The sequence below is a fragment of the Rhinopithecus roxellana genome, chromosome 3 (genome assembly GCF_007565055.1).
Source record: "Rhinopithecus roxellana isolate Shanxi Qingling chromosome 3, ASM756505v1, whole genome shotgun sequence".
Taxonomy (NCBI): domain Eukaryota; kingdom Metazoa; phylum Chordata; class Mammalia; order Primates; family Cercopithecidae; genus Rhinopithecus; species Rhinopithecus roxellana.
Genome location: NC_044551.1, coordinates 170,721,035 through 170,739,676, shown reverse-complemented (window position 1 = coordinate 170,739,676; position 18,642 = coordinate 170,721,035). Strand labels below are relative to the sequence as shown.

The following is an 18,642-nucleotide window of genomic DNA, read 5'->3' as shown; positions in this document are numbered from 1 at the left end:
TTGTTGTGTGTGTGTGCGTGTGTATTTGTGTGCGTGCTGTTAATTTTTATTTTAAGTTATAAAATTGATTATAATAGAAATGAGAATATTTCCTGCATTATTCTCTGACTGTAGTTTGGGGAGCATTGTAATTATTTTGTTCCACAGCTTTTGGGTAACTGTTAAACAGTGAACTAATGTGTTATCTAAATAAAATGATTGCCATTTTTAAAAATAATTACAAAAATGTATTTTGTGGATTTGTCTAGGAGTCTCGTTTTGTTGAATTGACTACCTAACATTTGCCCATTCATTTTACTTGACATGGTTAGACTTCTGATATATACAGAACATGAGGAGAATTGCAGTCTTATGATTTATTAATATGATAAAATGAGCATTCAGAAATTCACAGCTGTATTTTATCTTGTTTAAGTCCCAAACATTAGGAACTCTACAGCAAGAATGGCCTTTATTATTTATTTATTTATTTGAGACAAAGTTTCGCTCTTGTTGTCCCGGCTGGAGTGCAATGGCGCATTCTCAGCTCACTGCAACCTCCGCCTCCCAGGTTCAAGCGATTCTCCTACCCCAGCCTCCCCAATAGCTGGGATTACAGGGATGTGCCTCCATGCCCGGCTAATTTTTTATATTTTTAGTAGAGACAGGATTTCTCCATGGTAGTCAGACTGGTCTCGAACTCCCAACCTCAGGTGATCTGCCTGCCTCAGCCTCCCAAAGTGCTGGGATTACTGGTGTGAGCCACCGCGCCTGACCAGAATGGCCTTTATTATACTGACTTTTTGTAACCACTAAATGTTGTTTTACAGTTATGATGAAGAATATTATCATTCTTGTAGGAAAAGACATTTGCTTGGGATGGAACTAATTCATACAAATATTAGTAGTGGGTAAATAAAATGTTTGGCTCTTGATTAGACTCCTGATGTTGAGTATTTGTTTTGAGTTTTAATGTTGCTTTAATTTGGATTGATCTGAAGTCATTTTTGGTTGGCATGCCATTCAGTATTTCAGAACTGTTTAATATACAGTTCACCAAGTAAACAGGTCTGTGTCATATCTAATAGCTGAGAATACAATTGTAGGAAGATGGATTATTTTTCTTTTTTCTTTTTTTTTTTTTTTCTTTTTGAGACTTGCTCTGTCTCCCAGGCTGTAGTATAGTGGCGCGATCTTGGCTCAGGGCAACCTCCGCCTCCCGGGTTCAAACAATTCTCCTGCCTCAGCCTCCCTAGTAGCTAGGATTACAGGCGTGTGCCACTGTACCTAGCTAAATTTTATATTTTTAGTAGAAACGGGGTTTCACCATGTTGGCCGTGGTTGGCCAGGCTGGATTCAAATTCCTGACCTCAGGTGATCTGCTCTCCTCTGCCTCCCGAAGTGTTGAGATGACAGGCATGAGCCACTGCACTCGACCAGAAAGATGGATTTTAAGAACAGGGTGGACTGCCATAAAATTGAGCCTGTACATACCTCTTCTCTTTCTCCACTTCAGTCACGGAAAGCATTGTGTATCTAGTCTATATGTTGGAAATTTCTGGCAAGTCTTTATTTTTTCTTAAGGAGTATGTAGTGTTCACAGGTCTGTTGGAGCTTTTTTTTTTTTTTTTTTTTTTTTTAAAAAAAAAAGACGGAGTCTCGCTTTTGTTGCCCAGGCTGGAGTGCAATGGTGCGATCTTGGCTCACCGCAACCTCTGCCTCCCGAGTTCAAGCAATTCTCCTGCCTCAGCCTCCTGAGTAGCTGGGATTACAGGCATGTACCACCACTCCCGACTAATTTTGTATTTTTAGTAGTGACGGGGTTTCTCCGTGTTGGTCAGGTTGGTCTTGAACTCCTAACCTCAGGTGATCCACCCCAGCCTCCCAAAGTGCTAGTATTACAGGTGTGAGCCACCGTGCCCAGTCTATTGGAGCATTTTAAAATCTGATTCTTTTCCCCCTGAAGTTTCTGTTCAACCCTTTACTATGGTCATGTTCATGTTTTTAATTGCTAAAACAAGTCAAAATTCAATATCCGTGGCAGCTGACAATTCAGACTTTGGCATATAAAATAAAGGGTTTATTTTTTCATTCCTCTGTAAATGGTGTTGTTTTCACTTATTTGTAGTGCTATGAAGCTGGTCACCTGGAGAATGGCATAACTGAATCTTGTGCCACATCTTATTCAAAAGATTTTGGTGGAGGTGAGTATTTTTGAGATTTAAAAAATGTAATGCAGTAGTAAGTTTGAAGCGCTTTGTCTGTTAACCATAAAAATTGTTACATGTGTAAACCAGACCAATGAGGTACAAGTTTTAAAACTGGTTTGTCCAAAATCTGCTTCCTCAAACAGATAAAATATTCATAAATTGAACATCTACCAGGGCTTTTAGTAGGAATGCTACCTGTAATCTTTTTAAAGCATTACAGAGAGTTAGGTTATTATGTATAGTATTCCTGTTTTATAGAAGAAATGTGAAGATGAGCAAAGAGTATCATGGGAATATTATATTTCATGTGGCCTATGATTATTAAATTTTCTAACAAGTAAATCTAGCAATATGTTAGCTTATTTTAGCCATGTGGCAATTGTAATCCCATAGGTTGCTCAATTTGCTTTTAAGATTTAAAAATAAGCTGCTTTCAAAATAATATCAGGCCGATCATGGTGGCCCACAACTGCAATTCAGCACTTTGGGAGGCCAAGATAAGGTAACACTTGAGGCCAGGTGTTCCATCCAGACCAGGCTTGGCACTTAGTGAGACCCTGTCTCTATCTACAATTAAAAAAAAAATTAGCTGGGCATGGTGGTGTATTTCTATAGTCACAGCTACTTGTTAAGCTGATGTGGGAAGATCCCTTGAGCCCGAGAGGTTGAGGCGACAGTAAGCTGTTGCTCACACCAGGCACTGTAGCCTGGGCAACAGTGAGAGACCATGTCTCTTAAAATAATAGTAGTAATAATAACATCAGCTCTTTTCCTGTGTTTTTATATTTCATTTTTGAAATAAAACCTACAACATGAACTTTATCCATTATAAATTTTGTGTAAGTGTTCCAGCTTATGAGAATTTCAGACCTTTCTGTTGTACTCATACTATATCTTCTTTTAGTGTTAGGCTGCAAGCAGTTTTGATGGCAGAGCTTCTCCAACTCAATCAGGCAGTCAAAAAAGAGCTCATTGAGGCAGTCTTCAAAACTCCACCTTTCATATTGTTAACTAGCATAAATATCCTTCATGATATCTCATGAAATATCTCTTAGATTCCCCTTGATGTTTCTATAACACTGTTGAAATGTGTTTAATGGAAAGTGCGGGAGGGACTAGAAGAATTTCTCTCTCTCTCTCTTTTTTTTTGGTTTGAGACAGAGTCTGGCTGTGTTGCCCAGGCTGGAGTACAGTGGTGTGATCTTGGCTCACTGTAGTCTCTGCCTCCTGGGTTCAAGCAATTTTCTTGCCTCAGCCTCCTGAGTAGCTGGGACTACAAGTGCATTCCAGTACACCTGGCTAATTTGTTTTGTATTTTTAGTAGAGATGGGGTTTCACCATGTTGGCCAGGATGGTCTCGATCTCCTGACCTCATGATCCTCCCGTCTCGGCCTCCCAAAGTGCTGGGATTACAGGCATGAGCCACTGTGCCCTGTGCCCGGCCTCAACTCTCCATCTTAATCCTTTTTTTTTCTTTTTCTTTTTCTTTTTTTTTTTTTGAGATAGAGTTTCGCTCTTGTTATCCAGGCTGGAGTGCGGTAGCGCGATCTCGGCTCACTGCAACCTCTACCTCCTGGTTTCAAGTGATTCTCCTGCCTCAGCCTCCTGAGTAGCTGAGATTACAGGCATGCACCACCATGCCTGGCTAATTTTGTATTTTTAGTAGAGACAGGATTTCACCATGTTGGCCAGGATGGTCTCGATCTCCTGACCTCATGTGATCTGCCGACCTCAGCCTCCCAAAGTGCTGGGATTACAGGCTTGAGCCACAGTGCCCGGCCCTTAATCCATAAATCATATAGTGATTTATATTATTGTCTCCAATCTCGAAGTCTAGGGAGTGGTATCTTTTCATGACTAGTAAAAAGCATTTCTCTTTCATCTATAGGATTTAATTCCTTTGAGGAACTATAAGATTTGTCATTTCAATCATATAATTTAAAATTTCTGTAATAACCTGTACACTTATTATTTAATCTATATGAGGCAGAAGTTACATATATGTAGCCATTTCCCATCTAGTTATGTCATCATGAGTTAGTCTCAATTCTTATTTCCCCCATTTTCCTAATCCACAAAGCTAGAGAATTCAATGAGTTTTAAGGTTGGTTTTTATTCTATTAATAAGAGATTTTGGACATGTGTGTTATTAGCCAGCAAATAACACCTATTTTCCTGTCACAGGCACTTCCAAGATATTTGACAGACCAAGGAAGCGAAAACGACAGAGGCATGCTGCAGCCAAGATGCAGTGTAAAAAAGTGAAAAATGATGACTCGTCAAAAGAGATTCCAAGCTTAGAGGTAATACTCAGTTCTTGATCTTTTCACCTTCTACAGAGAAGCTACTTTTCACACCAGAGGCCACATCCCTCTTTCCATTGAGTTTTCTTGAGAATACTGTTCTACTGAAATGGCTGATGGCCATAAGGAATCTTGGAGGAAAAGTAGAGCCTTATCCTAATAATAAGGCAAGGCATGTATTGCAGCTGTCAATATGGTCTTTTTAAAAGATCATCACATCCTATGCTGTAGATGTCCAATCAGGTATATAATAGTTTCATCGTTAAGTAAACTTGTAAAACCAGAGAGCACAATATCAAGTCAATATATGATCTGAAGGAACTTAGATACTGCCCTGTAAAAGTTGAGACTGGCCAGGCGCCGCGGCTCATTCCTGTAATCCCAACACTTTGGGAGGCCGAGGTGGGAAGATAACTTAAGGTTGAGAGTTCGAGACCAGCCTGGCCAACATGGTGAAACCTCATCTCTACTAACAATATAGAAATTAGCTGAGTGTGGTGGCGTGCGCCTGTAATTCCAGCTAATCAGACAGAGGCACAAGAATCACTTGAACCCTTGAGGCAGAGGTTGCAGTGAGCCGAAATCATGCCGCTGTACTCCAGCCGGATGACAGAGTGAAACTCTGTTTTAAAAGAAAAAAATTAAGACTGCTGGCTGGGTGTTGTGGTGGCTCATGCCACCCAGCTTTTTCGGAGGCTAAGGTGGGAGGATCATTTGAGAACAGGATTTCGAGACCAACCTGGGAAATACAGTGAGACCTTGACTCTAATTGAAAAAAAAAAAAAGCAAATTGAGAGTGCTGTGATTAGCGGGGAGATTTACTTGCTTATTTCTTGAGACCATCAGCTACTTAATCTTAGGACAATTTTTATGAATATCGGCCTTCAGGAAACAAAAGATTTAAAACCATTTACTTGCAAAGCATCAGTGCAATCATTGATATTATCTCTGGGTTTCCAACTCAAGTTAAAATAGAGAAGTCAGGTCAGCATCACACATTATGATGCAGAATGTTTCTTTCCAGGACAATCTGAATAGAATGCCCAAGAGGGGCATTATTTAGGAAACACTGATCTTGGAAGGACAAATAAGTAATCAAATAAACTTAAGAATGTTTTCTCTCCCTTAGTGAAACCTTAAAATGGAACAGCTCAGAAAGTTCCAGTGGAACAGACAGCCTCAGAGCAGTTAGTGGCAGGGCATGAGGCGCCCACTACCCGCCCAATCACAGCAGGGTTAGAACTAACATTGCATGCAGTCCGCCTGAGTGATTGGCTGAACATCTGTAAGTGCTTAATGGCTAGACAAATAGCAGCCCAGAGGGAGGGGGTCAAATGGAAGAGACATCGATAATACAGATGTGGGACATTATTTTTTCTTTGCAAGGGAGAACTAATGCCTCACAGGACGGCCGCAAGCCCCAAGGAGACTGTTGAGGAAGGTGTGGAACATGATTCTGGGATGCCTGCCTCTAAAAAAATGCAGGGTGAACGCGGTGGAGGAGCTGCACTCAAGGAGAATGTTTGTCAGGTAGAGAAATGTTTGCCAACTTGTGTTTTCATTGCATGTTCATCTTTAAAGGGAAACCCACTCCATCTCTATGATGGTTTCTTGGTAGAATAACAGTGCTTTTGGATGATCCCAGTGGAGTCACTTTCTTTAAGGATTTGACCCTTTTTTTCTCCCCACAAAGAAAGATACTTGGAGAAATAGTTTAGTGTTGGTGAACCACCTGCCCTTAAGGCCCATGAAGGAATATATGCCGTGAAACAAGTCTGAGATGGAATATGCGAATCTCTGGTTGCTTATTCAAATATAATTCTCCAGTACTTCTCATGGTGTCAGAATCTTTGGGTTTGTAAGGAACTTTTCAAGGGTAATTGTAGCTTTGAGATATTTTTCCTTTAATGTGATGACTTCAGAAAGCCTACCACCTATATTGTTTTATTTATTTAATAAATAGTTATACAGTATTTACTGTGTATGAAGTATTGTTCCAAGCACTTTGTAAATATTACATTATTTAGTCATCCTAATAATCTCCTAAGTAGAGTTTTGTGATTATCCCCATTTTGCAGATGAGGAAACTAAATTACAGAGAGGATAAATAACTTGCTTATATTCATCAGAGAACCCTGGATTTAAACCTCAGCAGTCTGGATTTAGAATCTCCCTCTCCTTTTTTCTAACCTTTAAGCTCCGTTGGACTTGGTTGGTTTAGAGTCTTCACCATTGTGTTGGATTGCCTCTCTGTGAGATACGGGATTCCACTTTATTGTTAAAGAGACTTTTAGTCTTTGTGAGTAGAGTCAGTGACCATTTGAGTATTTTTTTAATGGTCTTGATTTACCTATGTAATTCTTAAAATTTGGTATATAAAAACTTGAAGATAGGTGATGTGCAGTGGCTCATACCTATAATCACAGTGCTTTTGGAAGCCGAGGCAGCAGGATTGCTTGAGGCCAGGAGTTCTAGACCAGCCTGGGCAATACAGTGAGACCCCTGTCTCTGTTGAAAAAAAATTTGTCTTTTTAAAAAAATGAGCCAGCTGCAGTGGCTCATGCCTGTAGCCCAAGAGGTCAAGATTACAGACTTTTCTTTTAAGTAAACAAAAACTTGAGGATATTAGTTCGTTCGTTCGTTCGTTCGTTCTTTCCTTCCTTCCTTCTTTCCTTCCTTCCTTTCTTCTTCTTTTTTTTTTTTTGAGACGGAGTCTCGCTCTGTCACCCAGGCTGGAGTGCTGTGGCCGGATCTCAGCTCACTGCAAGCTCCGCCTCCCGGGTTCACGCCATTCTCCTGCCTCAGCCTCCCGAGTAGCTGGGACTACAGGCGCTGCCACCTCGCCCGGCTAGTTTTTTGTAGTTTTTAGTAGAGACGGGGTTTCACCATGTTAGCCAGGATGGTCTCGATCTCCTGACCTCGTGATCCGCCCATCTCGGCCTCCCAAAGTGCTGGGATTACAGGGTTGAGCCACCGCGCCCGGCCTCTTTCTTCTTTTCTTTCTTTTCTTTCTTTTCTTTCTTTCTTTCTTTCTTTCTTTCTTTCTTTCTTTCTTTCCTTCTTTCTTTCTTTCTTTCTTTCTTTCTTTCTTTCTTTCTTTCTTTCTTTCTTTCTTTCTTTCTTTCTTTCTTTCTTTCTTTCTTTCTTTCTTTCTTTCTTTCTTTCTTTCTTTTCTTTCTTTCTTTCTTTCCTTTCTTTCTTTCTTTCTTTCTTTCTTTCTTTCTTTCTTTCTTTCTTTCTATTTTTGAGACCGAGTCTCGCTCTGTCACCCAGCCTGGAGTGCAGTGGCGCTATCTCTATCTCTGCTCACTGCAAGCTCTGCCTCTTGGGTTCACGCCATTCTCCTGCCTCAACCTCCTGAGTAGCTGGGTGCCCACCATAATGCCCGGCCAATTTTTTGTATTTTTTAGCAGAGACGAGGTTTCACCATGTTGGCCAGGATGGTCTCGATCTCCTGACCTCATGATTCACCCGCCTCGACTTCCCAAAGTGCTGGGATTTCAGGCGTGAGCCACCGCCCCAGCCAGTTCTTTTTTAAATTGAAACCATAGGCCGAGCACAGCACTAATCTCAGCACTTTGGAAGGGTGAGGTGGGTGGATCATTTGAGCCCAGGAATTTGAGACCAGCCTGGGCAACATGGTAAAACCCTGTCTCTGCCAAAAATACAAAAATTAGCCAGGCGTGACAGTGTGTGCCTGTATTTCCCCTGCTGGGGAGGCTGAGGTCATTGGATCACCTGAAGCCCGGGAGGTAGAGGTTTTAGTGAGCCATGGTTATGCCAGTGCACTCCCATCTGGGTGACTGAGAGAGACCCTATCTCACAAATAATAAATAACAATAGATAAATAAGTTGAGATCTCTAAAAAAGTAAACTCAGACCAGAAAATGTTATTGTTGCCAATATTGATCCAGTTTCTTTGCCTGTTATCTTCACTATTATATACTTGGACCAGATCCCAAACAACAGTGTTAATCCTCAAAAACAGTTATGCTCATTATTTACTTAGTGAGACAAGTCAGAGTGTAAACACATTTTACAAACATCATTTAATGAAAAGATTAAGGTAAGGTGACCCTATGGTCCTGGCTTGTCTGGATCAGTCTTTGTGTAGGTCCCTTGTGCTGTCATAATTTATTAATAGCTCTTCCTTTCACTCTCAAGTGTCCCAGTTTGAAAGATAAATTACGTGGTTATCCCAGTTGAAGAATTAGTTTATAACATTTAGTTAATGCAAACATTTTGTTTCTTATTCACATTGTAATTAACGTTTTCCTATTTAAGTGCTGAAGGTCAAGTTTTTTTACTATATATAAAAACTTACGTTGTTGGCGCTGTGAATATGCAAAGTATAATATATAATGCTATTTTTCAATTTTTATATGTGAATAGTAGATAATGGGAGTCAGACGTTTGAAGATAGCTCAGACTATAAGTTGATAAACTCCCTGGGGTCTCCTATCAATTCCAGGCTACCTTTCTAACCTTTTTCCCTAAAGCTGTCCTAGTTAGTTTTTTATTTAAGCTTTAATTCTTAAGTGATCAAGACCTATTCTGTTTCTATGAGTTTTTGAAGCTAAAACTTATTTAGTCACCTTTCCCCTTGTTCACTTTTCATAGTAGTACATGGCTTTAAAAAATATTTGGGCTGGGTGCAGTGGCTCACACCTGTAATCCCAGCACTTTGGGAGGCCAAGGTGGGTGGATCACGAGGTCAGGAGTTTCAGACCAGCCTGGCCAACATGGTGAAACCCCATCTGTACTAGAAATATAAAAATCAGCCAGGCATGGTGGCACGTGCCTCTAATCCCAGCTACTCGGGAGGCTGAGGCAGGAGAGTCAGTTGAACCCCGGGCAGCACAGGTGGCAGTGAGCCAAGATTGCGCCATTGCGCTTCCTCGTGGGTGACAGAGCAAGACTCTGTCTCCAAAAAAAAAAAAAAAAAAAATCATAAATCTTACATTGTTTTATTTCCTAAGCCCCTGTCTTAAATGAGGCCCTATCTTAGCTGAGATTATTTCAGAAAAGTGATCTCTCTCTGGGATGGTTCTAGGTGTGTCCCAAAAGGGCTCTTTAGACCTTGATCTTTTGGAACTTTATGGCCCAAGTCTAGCTAGCCAGTGTCAGTTGCTTGAACCATTCAGTAGCTTTCTGGTTTATCTCTATGCTCTTTTCTGACCTTTTGACTCTTGAACTCATTTTCCTTGTAGCAGTCAGAACAATCTTTTTAAAAATGAATACCTGATTTTAGCTTTCCTTTGGTAATGTTCTCCAATGGTACACCTTTTTAATTAGAATAAAATCTACAACTACAGGCCCTTGCCTCTTTCTCACCTCATTTTCTGCCACTTTTAACCTTTGTTTACTTTAACCCACTGACACTGGTTTTACTCTTGATTCTCAAACATGGAAAAACAGATAGATGTTTTCTTTCTCTTAACAGAATTGTGAAAAATTGGGTGAGCTGCTGTTATGTGAGGCTCAGTGCTGCGGGGCTTTCCACCTGGAGTGCCTTGGATTGACTGAGATGCCAAGAGGAAAATTTATCTGCAATGAATGTCGCACAGGTAAAGTAGATATCGAATGGTCTTCCTCCAAAGAAAGTTTGAATTTTAAGTTTTTCAGGAAAGACATTTATTGGAGACACTATTTTGTGGCAACACTGGGCTAGTTGTTACAGATACAGAAATGGTGCTGTGGAGTCACCGCTTTCAGAAAAGCTACCAAGTGAATAATAAATGGGTAGCATAATACAGTGCAAAAAGCATTGTATCGGTGATACATTCAGAGTGTAATGTAAGCAAAGATGAGCTAATGCCATAGAGGAAGATATCTGTGTTTAACTGTAAGAGAGAAAGAAAAATTGGTGTCGAGAGGGGAAGGGCAGAAGGTCCAGTAATGAAAATGTGTAAAACATTTGGGGAATATAGAATACAAGCCAATGTGTTTAGAGTTTAGGATATTTTAGTTAAGAGGCATAGGCAGTAACTATGAGGGCTTCTTGGTTACTGGTAATGTTTTATATTTCTTAATTTGCATAAGGATTACATGAGCATGTTTACTTCATCAACTATACTCTTAGGATGTGTGTACTTTACGGTGTGTACATCATACATCAATAAAAATATTTACCAAAAAAGTTAAAGGATTATTTGTGAGTTATAATGCTTAGATTGGATTAGAAAATAGGAATAGTCAGCTGAGACCAGCTGGTAAAGCACTTCATAAAGCTGTGCTAAGTAAAGTGTTCTTTTTTTTTTTTTTTTTTTTTTTTTTTTAAATAAGAGATGAGGTCTTGTCCAGGTTGGAGTGCAGTGGCGTGATCGTAGCTCATTGTAGTCTTGAGCTCCTGGGCTCAAGCAATCAGCTTCCCAAGTAGCTGGGACTACAGCCACTTGCCACCATGCATGGGTAATATTTTTTTATTTTTTATTGAGATGGGGGTCTTAACTATGTTGCCCAGGCTGGAAAGTGTTCTCTCACTCTCTCTCTCTCTCTCTCTCTCTCTCTCTCTCTCTCTCTCTCTCTCTCTCTTTTAAGCATGATATGTAGATGTTACAGCATGTAAACAGTGAAGAACTCAGGGCTGAGGTATAGATCTTATGCCTGTAAGTCATTGAAGCTGCACATATGGATCATACTTCCCAAAGAAAAAGTGTCATTAGGATAAGATAATGGTCAGTGACACTACCTGGGCATATATGCTCTTATAACGAGTTACTGGAAGGAGAGGAGGAGCTAGTCAATATCTCTGAAGCCACAGGAGTCAGGTGTTACCTGCAGGGGCAGATGTAGCAAAGACACTAAGGAGGTTCTGGATTGAAGAGAGAATTTTGTATGTGGCAGTGAGAAAATGCCTCAATTTTTGCCAGAGGATGTCTCATTACACTAGATTGAAGGGTGAGTGGATAGCCCTATATATAACTTCTTGAAGAAACTTGACTTCAGCAGAAAGGAAGATAGTACCTAAAGGGAGGATATTATAGGGTCAAGAGGAAAATCATTTTGAGTGTGTAAAACAGCTCTGTTAAGGCAGAATTGAAGTGCAAAAAATTGCACATATTTCAAGTGTATGAGTTGATAAATTTTGGTATGTATATATGTATGCACCTGTGAAATCATCACTCAGCATTATTATTTTGAGATTCAGTAAGGTTGTTGTGTGTATTGGTAGTTCATTTCTTTTTATCACTGAGTAGTAGTTTGTTGTGTGGATTTACTTGGTTGTTGATCCATTCATCTGTTGATAGACATTTGAGTTGTTTCCTGTTTTGGTTATTATAAATAAAGGTGCTGAGAACATTCAAGTTTTTGGACACTTTGTACCCTCCCTCCCCCTTCCATTTTTCTTTTTTTTTCCTTGAGACAGGGTCTCTCTCTGTCGCCTAGGCTGGAGTATAGTGCTGCAGCCTCAGCCTTCCAGGCTCAAGCAATCTTTCTGGCTCAGCCTCCTTAGTAGCTGGGACTACAGGTGCCTGCCACATGCCTGGCAAATTAAAAAATTTTTTTTTAGAGACAGGGTTTATTACATTATTACCGGGCTGGTTTTGAACCCCTGGGATCAAGCAGTCCTCCTTGTTCAGCCTATTAAAGTGTTGGGATTATAGGTGTAACACACGATTCCTGGCCCCATTTTCTTTTTTCTTTTTTTCTCTTGAGATGGAGTCTCACACTGTCGCCCGGGCTGGAGTGCAGTGGCGCAATCTCGGCTCACTGCGACCTCCTCCTCCTGGGTTCAAGCAATTCTCCTGCCTCAGCCTCCCGAGTAGCTGGGATTACAAGCATGTGCCACCACACCCAGCTAATTTTTGTATTTTTAGTAGAGACGGGGTTTCTCCTGTTGGTCAAGCTGGTCTCGAGCTCCCAACCTCAGGCGGTCCACTTGCCTTGGCCTCCCAAAGTGCTGGGATTACATGCCACTGTGCCTGGCCAACTTTTTCATTTTCTTAATGATGTGTTTCTAAGATTAATAGTTCTTAAATTTTATTAAATCCAGTTTATCAGTTTGTTCTTTTTATGGACTGTGATTTGCTGTCATAGCTAAGAAGTTTTACTTAACCCAGTGTCACCAAGTTTTTTTTGTTTCTTTTTTTTTTTGGAGACGAAGTCTCGCTTTGTCGCCCAGGCTGGAGTGCAGTGGCCGGATCTCAGCTCACTGCAAGCTCCGCCTCCCGGGTTCACGCCATTCTCCTGCCTCAGCCTGCCGAGTAGCTGGGACTACAGGCGCCCGCCACCTCACCTGGCTAGTTTTTTGTATTTTTTAGTAGAGACAGGGTTTCACCCTGTTAGCCAGGATGGTCTCGATCTCCTGACCTCGTGATCCGCCCATCTCGGCCTCCCAAAGTGCTGGGATTACAGGCTTGAGCCACCACTCTGGCCTGTTTTTTCTTTTTAATCTGCGACAGAGTCTCACTCTGTCACCCGGGCCGGAGTACAGTGACATGATCTCACTCACTGCAACCTCCACCTCCCAGGTTCAAGTGATTCTTGTGCCTCAGTCTCCCGAGTAGCCAGGATTCCAGGCATGTGCCACCACGCCCAGCTAATTTTTGCATTTTTAATAGAGACAAGGTTTCACCATGTTGGCCAGGCTGTTCTCAAACTCCTGATCTCAGATAATCCACCCGTCTTGGCCTCCCAAACTCCCAAAGTGCTGGGATTACAGGTGTGAGCCGCTGCGCCTGGCCAGTGTCACAAAGATTTTTAGTTCTATGTTTCCTTCATAGAATTTTCTAGTTTTACATTTCACTATTAGGTCTATGATCTATTTTGTATTAATTTTTGCATATGACATGAGGTATAGAGAAGATAGAATTTTTTTATTTTTGGTTTTTTTAGATTTGTGGTTATGTTTCCCCTTTTTCCTAGGAAAGTTATTATCTTTGAGAGTAGGAAGTTTTACCAGTTTTGGTACAGTGTAAGAAATGGGAGTCTTTTATTAGTGCTCTTGGCTTACCCTATTTTCCTGCAATAGGGTGATCACATCATTGTTTAGATTGCTCAGGTTTAATAATAGCTACCACTCCTGTAATCCCAGCAGTTTGGGAGGCTAAGGTGGGCGGATTATTTAAATTCAGAAGTTTGAGACCAGCCTGGCCAACGTGGCGAAACTTCATCTCTACTAAAAATACAAAAATTAGCCAGTCATGGTCGTGGGTGCCTGTAATCTCACGTACTTGGGAGGCTGAGGCACAAGAATCACTTGATCCCAGGAGGTGGAGATTGCAGTGAGCTGACATCATGCCACTGCACTTCATCCTGGGCGACAGAGGGAGATTGAGTCACACACACACACACAAAAGCTACCAGTTATTCAGCATCAGGTAGAGTTTTGCCTGTTTAATATTTCTTAAAATATTTATTTGCTGGATGTTCTCAGTGTTTATAGATAAAATGGGTGATTTGAATGAGCTTCCATTTCCAGCAATTGCCTGCAGGAGGATTCATGTTGAGGTCTGTTTGCCTGTCAAGCTTAGGCTCTTTTTCTTATGTTGCACTGCATCTTACAGAGAGATAGAGGTCTGTGTTTTATTTTTTTATTATTTTATTTTATTTTATTTTATTTTTTTCTGAGACAGAGTCTCCTTCTGTGGCCCAGGCTGGAGTACGGTGGTGCGATCTCAGCTCATTGCAACCTCCACCTCCCAGTTTCAAGAGATTTCGTGTCTCCGCCTCTGTAGTAGTTGGGATTATAGGCGCCTGCCACCACACCCAGCTAATTGTTTTGTATTTCTAGTAGAGAAGGTGTCTCACTATGTTCCCCAGGCTAGTCTTGAACTTCTGGCCTGGTTTTGACTTTTTATTACAAAAATCTTAAGACATACACCAGGGTAGAACAATGTAAAGAATCTCCATGTATTCAGTTAATTTCACTAGTTACCAACTTCTGTCTCATTTTCTCCATATATTTCAAAGGGTTTCTAACAGATACAACATCTAATGTATAGCAAGAATATATAATAACTTCTTTGTATCATCTACCAGCCAGTTCATTTTCAAATTTTCTCATTTGTCTCAGGGATGTCTTTTTATTACGTTTTGAATCAAGATCTAGATCCAGAGAGAGGCCAAAAGCTTCCCTGTAGGTTTTCTTAGGGAGATTACCAGCATTGTATGTCGGGTGATTTCCTGTAGTGTAAACTTTTTTATACATCTCTTTTTTTTGAGACAGAGTCTCACTTAGTCGCCCAGGCTGAAGTGCAGTGGCGTGACCTCGGCTCACTGCAAGCTCCGCCTCCTGGGTTCATGCCATTCTCCTGCCTCAGCCTCCCAAGTAGCTGGAACTACAGTCGCCCGCTGCCACGCCCAGCTAATTTTTTTTGCATTTTTAGTAGAGACGGGGTTTCACCTTGTTAGCCAGGATGGTCTCGATCTCCTGACCTCATGATCCACCCACCTTGGCCTCCCAAAGTGCTGGGATTACAGGTGTGAGCCACCGCGCCCGGCCTATTCATCTCTTTAGTTTCTACTTATCTATAACAATACTGCCCCCACACCTTTTTTTTTTTTTTTTTTTTTTGAGGCAGGGTCTCACTCTGTCACCCAGGCTGGAGTCTACTGGTGTGATCTCAGCTCAGTCAGTCTCCACTTTCCAGGCTCAAGCGATCTTCCTGTGTCAGCCTCTTAAGTAGCTGGGACCATGGGCATGCACCACCATGCCCAGCTAATTTTTGTATGTTTAGTAGAGATGGAGTTTCGCCATGTTGCCTGGGCTGGTCTTGACCTCCTGGACTCAAGCCAGCCACTCACCACGGCCTCCCAGAGTGCTGGGATTATAGGCATGAGCCTCCTCGCCCAGCCAAACTTAAATTTTGTTGGTTGCCTCCTGGAGGTATCCCCTTAACTTGTTCCTCTTTCATCCATATTTCCTGTAAACTTGTAGTTAGTCCAGGGGCTGGATTAGGTTTAATTTGAGTTTTTGTTTTTTTTGGCGGGGGTGCCACCAGCAAGCATTTTCTGTGTACTTTCTGTTGTATCACGTCAGGGAGTGTGTATTATCAGATAGTTCATTTATAATAATACTAAGATTGTTACAGTGGGGTCAGATGATGTCAGTCCTATCAGTCCATTTTAAAATTTCTTACAAACTTTTCAGCTAATGGTTTAGCATTTTGTAGATTCTTGAATTCTTATTAATTTATCTTCTTTTGGTTTCTCAGGAATCCATACCTGTTTTGTATGTAAGCAGAGTGGGGAAGATGTTAAAAGGTGCCTTCTACCCTTGTGTGGAAAGTTTTACCATGAAGAGTGTGTCCAGAAGTACCCACCCACTGTTATGCAGAACAAGGGCTTCCGGTGCTCCCTCCACATCTGTATAACCTGTCATGCTGCTAATCCAGCCAATGTTTCTGCATCTAAAGGTATGGATTTCTCACGTGGACCACTCTAACTGTAAAACCTCAGTTTCATTGGCAACAGATATTTTCTTTTTCTTTTTTTCTTTTTTTTTTTTTTCTTTTTGAGACGGAGTCTCGCTCTGTTACCCAGGCTGGAGTGCAGTGGCATGATGTCAACTCACTGTAAGCTCCACCTCCTGGGTTCACGCCATTCTCCTGCCTCAGCCTCCTGAGTAGCTGGGACTACAGGTGCCCACCACCATCCCCGGCTAAATTTTTGTATTTTTAGTAGAGACGGGGTTTCACCATGCTAGCTAGGATGGTCTCGATCTCCTGACCTCGTGATCCACCCGCCTCGGCCTCCCAAAGTGCTGGGATTACAGGCGTGAGCCACCACAGCCGGCCGGCAACAGATATTTTCAAATGCAATCCATCATGTCACTTTATGGCGTCTCTCTATTCAGAGAGATTACCAACATTGTATTTGGGAGAGAAGAGGGACATAATGAACTAGTTCAGCAGCCAGGCAATGCCAGGGCTTCGCAGAACACAATGTGGTTATGTGGTAGGGTATTGAATATTTGGATTTCATATGAAATGTAGTTTGAGAAAGTGTTCAGCTGCACGTCCTCTTCTCCCTAATTGATTAGAAAACCAGAGTATAGTCTTCCCCTGGGCATTTTTTTTTTTTTTTTTTTTTTGAGACAGAGTCTCGCTCTCTCCCCCGGTCTCCATCTCCTGATCTCGTGATCTACCCACCTCAGTCTCCCAAAGTGCTGGCATTACAGGTGTGAGCCACCACACCTGACCCCCTTGGGCCGTTTTTATATCTCTGGTTTCTATGTGTGATATCATTCAGAAATGCATGTCAAGGCAGGAATGGGGGTTCATTTTTTTTTTTTTTTTTTTTAGTGAAAACTTGTCCTAGAAATTTCTTCTGCTTCATAGTTAAGGTGAAACCTGAGTTTTCCAAAACTGTCTGTGCATATAGGTAAACTTAAGTTTTGAAATGTGTTCTCTTTGGTAAGACGAGGTGTTTGTTTTTGTTGCTGTTGTTGTTTGTTTTTTTTTTTGAGATGGAATTTCACTTTTGTTGCCTAGGCTGGAGTGCAATGGCACGATTTTGGCTCACTGCAACCTCACCTCCCGGGTTCAAATGATTCTCCTGTCTCAGCCTCCTGACTAGCTGGGATTACAGGCACATGCCACCATGCCCAGCTAATTTTTGTATTTTTAGTAGAGACAGGGTTTCATCATATTGGTCAGTCTGGTCTCGAACTCCTGACCTCAGGTAATCCGCCTGCCTCGGCCTCCCAAAGTGCTGGGATTATAGGCATGAGCCACCTCACCTAGCGTGTTTTTGTTTTTTGTTTGTTTTGTTTTGTTTTAAAACAGGAAGTCTCGCTCTGTTGCCCAGTGTGATCTCAACTCACTGCAATGTCCACCTCCCAGAGGTTCAAGAGATTCTCATGCCTCAGCCCCTGGAGTAGCTTGGATTACAGGTGCTTGCCACCACTCCCTGCTACTTTTTATGATTTTAGTATAGACGGGGTTTCACCATGTTGTCCAGACTGTTCTGGAACCCCTGACCTCAGGTGATCTGCCTGACTTGACCGTCCAAAGTCCTGGGATTACAGGTGTGAGCCACCGTGCCTGGAAAAACCCAATACTGTATCTCTGCTGGTAAATTCATGTTTGCCAAAAGAGCCTTAACTTTTTCCATAGAGGATTAAGGAGGCAAAATTTAGCAGTGTTGATGTTTCTTTTAATCAGACTGTCAGTACCTTTTTTAGGATTATGTCCTGGCCTAATGGGTCTCATAAGTAATTTAACTTGTTGGATCAAAATTGCAGTTTCGATGACTATGATGGTGTACACCTGTAGTTCCAGCTTCTTGGGAAGGTAAAGCAGGAAGTGGGAGGACTGTTTGAGCACATGGACTTTGAGGTCATGTCCAGCCTTGGCAATATAGGGAAAAACCCCATGTCTTTATTAATACAAAGAAAAATGAAAAGAGTTGCAGTTTAACTATTGGCTACTTTCTTATTTTTAATTGTTATTACAGATTGCATTAGAGGTTTTGGTGGTGGTTCAGTGATGGTTTATAATAGATAAAGTATTTGAGGGGATGTATTTCCTCTGGAGATGGTAGAGAGGTTCGTTCACTTGAAAAGCTTTAAGAATCACAGAGTTCCAGGCAAGCATTATTGTTCTCTCCCCTCTCCCTATTTATTCTGGGGCTGATTTCCTAGCTGTCAGGACAGTGGTTTGAGTTGGGCTTTCCCTTGTTGAAGCAGACTCACTGACAGTTAACGGGTTTTGGTTCCTTTTGGAGACTTATCACATAGCTCCCATCTGAGTTTTCTTGGTGGATCGAATGTTTAAGATCCATCATCTTAGTGGTCATTCTTCTATTTGTGACATTTTTTCAATACTAACAAATAGACTTGAATAACTCACATTCTTTTTATATTTAATATTTTTGTTTTTCTTTTGCTCGTCCCTGATTTTCCTGCTTTAGGTCGATTGATGCGCTGTGTCCGCTGTCCTGTGGCATACCACGCCAATGACTTTTGCCTGGCTGCTGGGTCAAAGATCCTTGCATCTAATAGTATCATCTGCCCTAATCACTTTACCCCTAGGCGAGGCTGCCGAAATCATGAGCATGTTAATGTTAGCTGGTGCTTTGTGTGCTCAGAAGGTAAGAAATCACTTCTTCCTCTATTTGTAGTCTAAAAAGGGATTAAATCAATGTTTTAATTGGAACAAAAAAACTTTTCATCATATTGCCACTGGAAACAATATTAGAAATGA

At 41.4% G+C, this 18,642-nt stretch overlaps 1 protein-coding gene across 8 annotated transcripts in view; it reads left to right on the top strand.

Moving 5' to 3' along the window:
- The window catches only part of NSD1 (nuclear receptor binding SET domain protein 1), a 173,934-nt gene that overhangs the window by 113,776 nt on the left and 41,516 nt on the right, over nucleotides 1–18,642 (top strand). For all 8 annotated transcript variants that reach the window (XM_010386416.2, XM_010386415.2, XM_030926945.1 and 5 more), the window contains 6 exons: nucleotides 2,108–2,183; nucleotides 4,374–4,492; nucleotides 5,879–6,022; nucleotides 9,936–10,059; nucleotides 15,652–15,852; nucleotides 18,350–18,529. In XM_010386416.2, coding sequence (XP_010384718.1) covers nucleotides 2,108–2,183; nucleotides 4,374–4,492; nucleotides 5,879–6,022; nucleotides 9,936–10,059; nucleotides 15,652–15,852; nucleotides 18,350–18,529 — 844 coding nt within the window. The remainder of the gene's footprint in view (nucleotides 1–2,107; nucleotides 2,184–4,373; nucleotides 4,493–5,878; nucleotides 6,023–9,935; nucleotides 10,060–15,651; nucleotides 15,853–18,349; nucleotides 18,530–18,642) is intronic.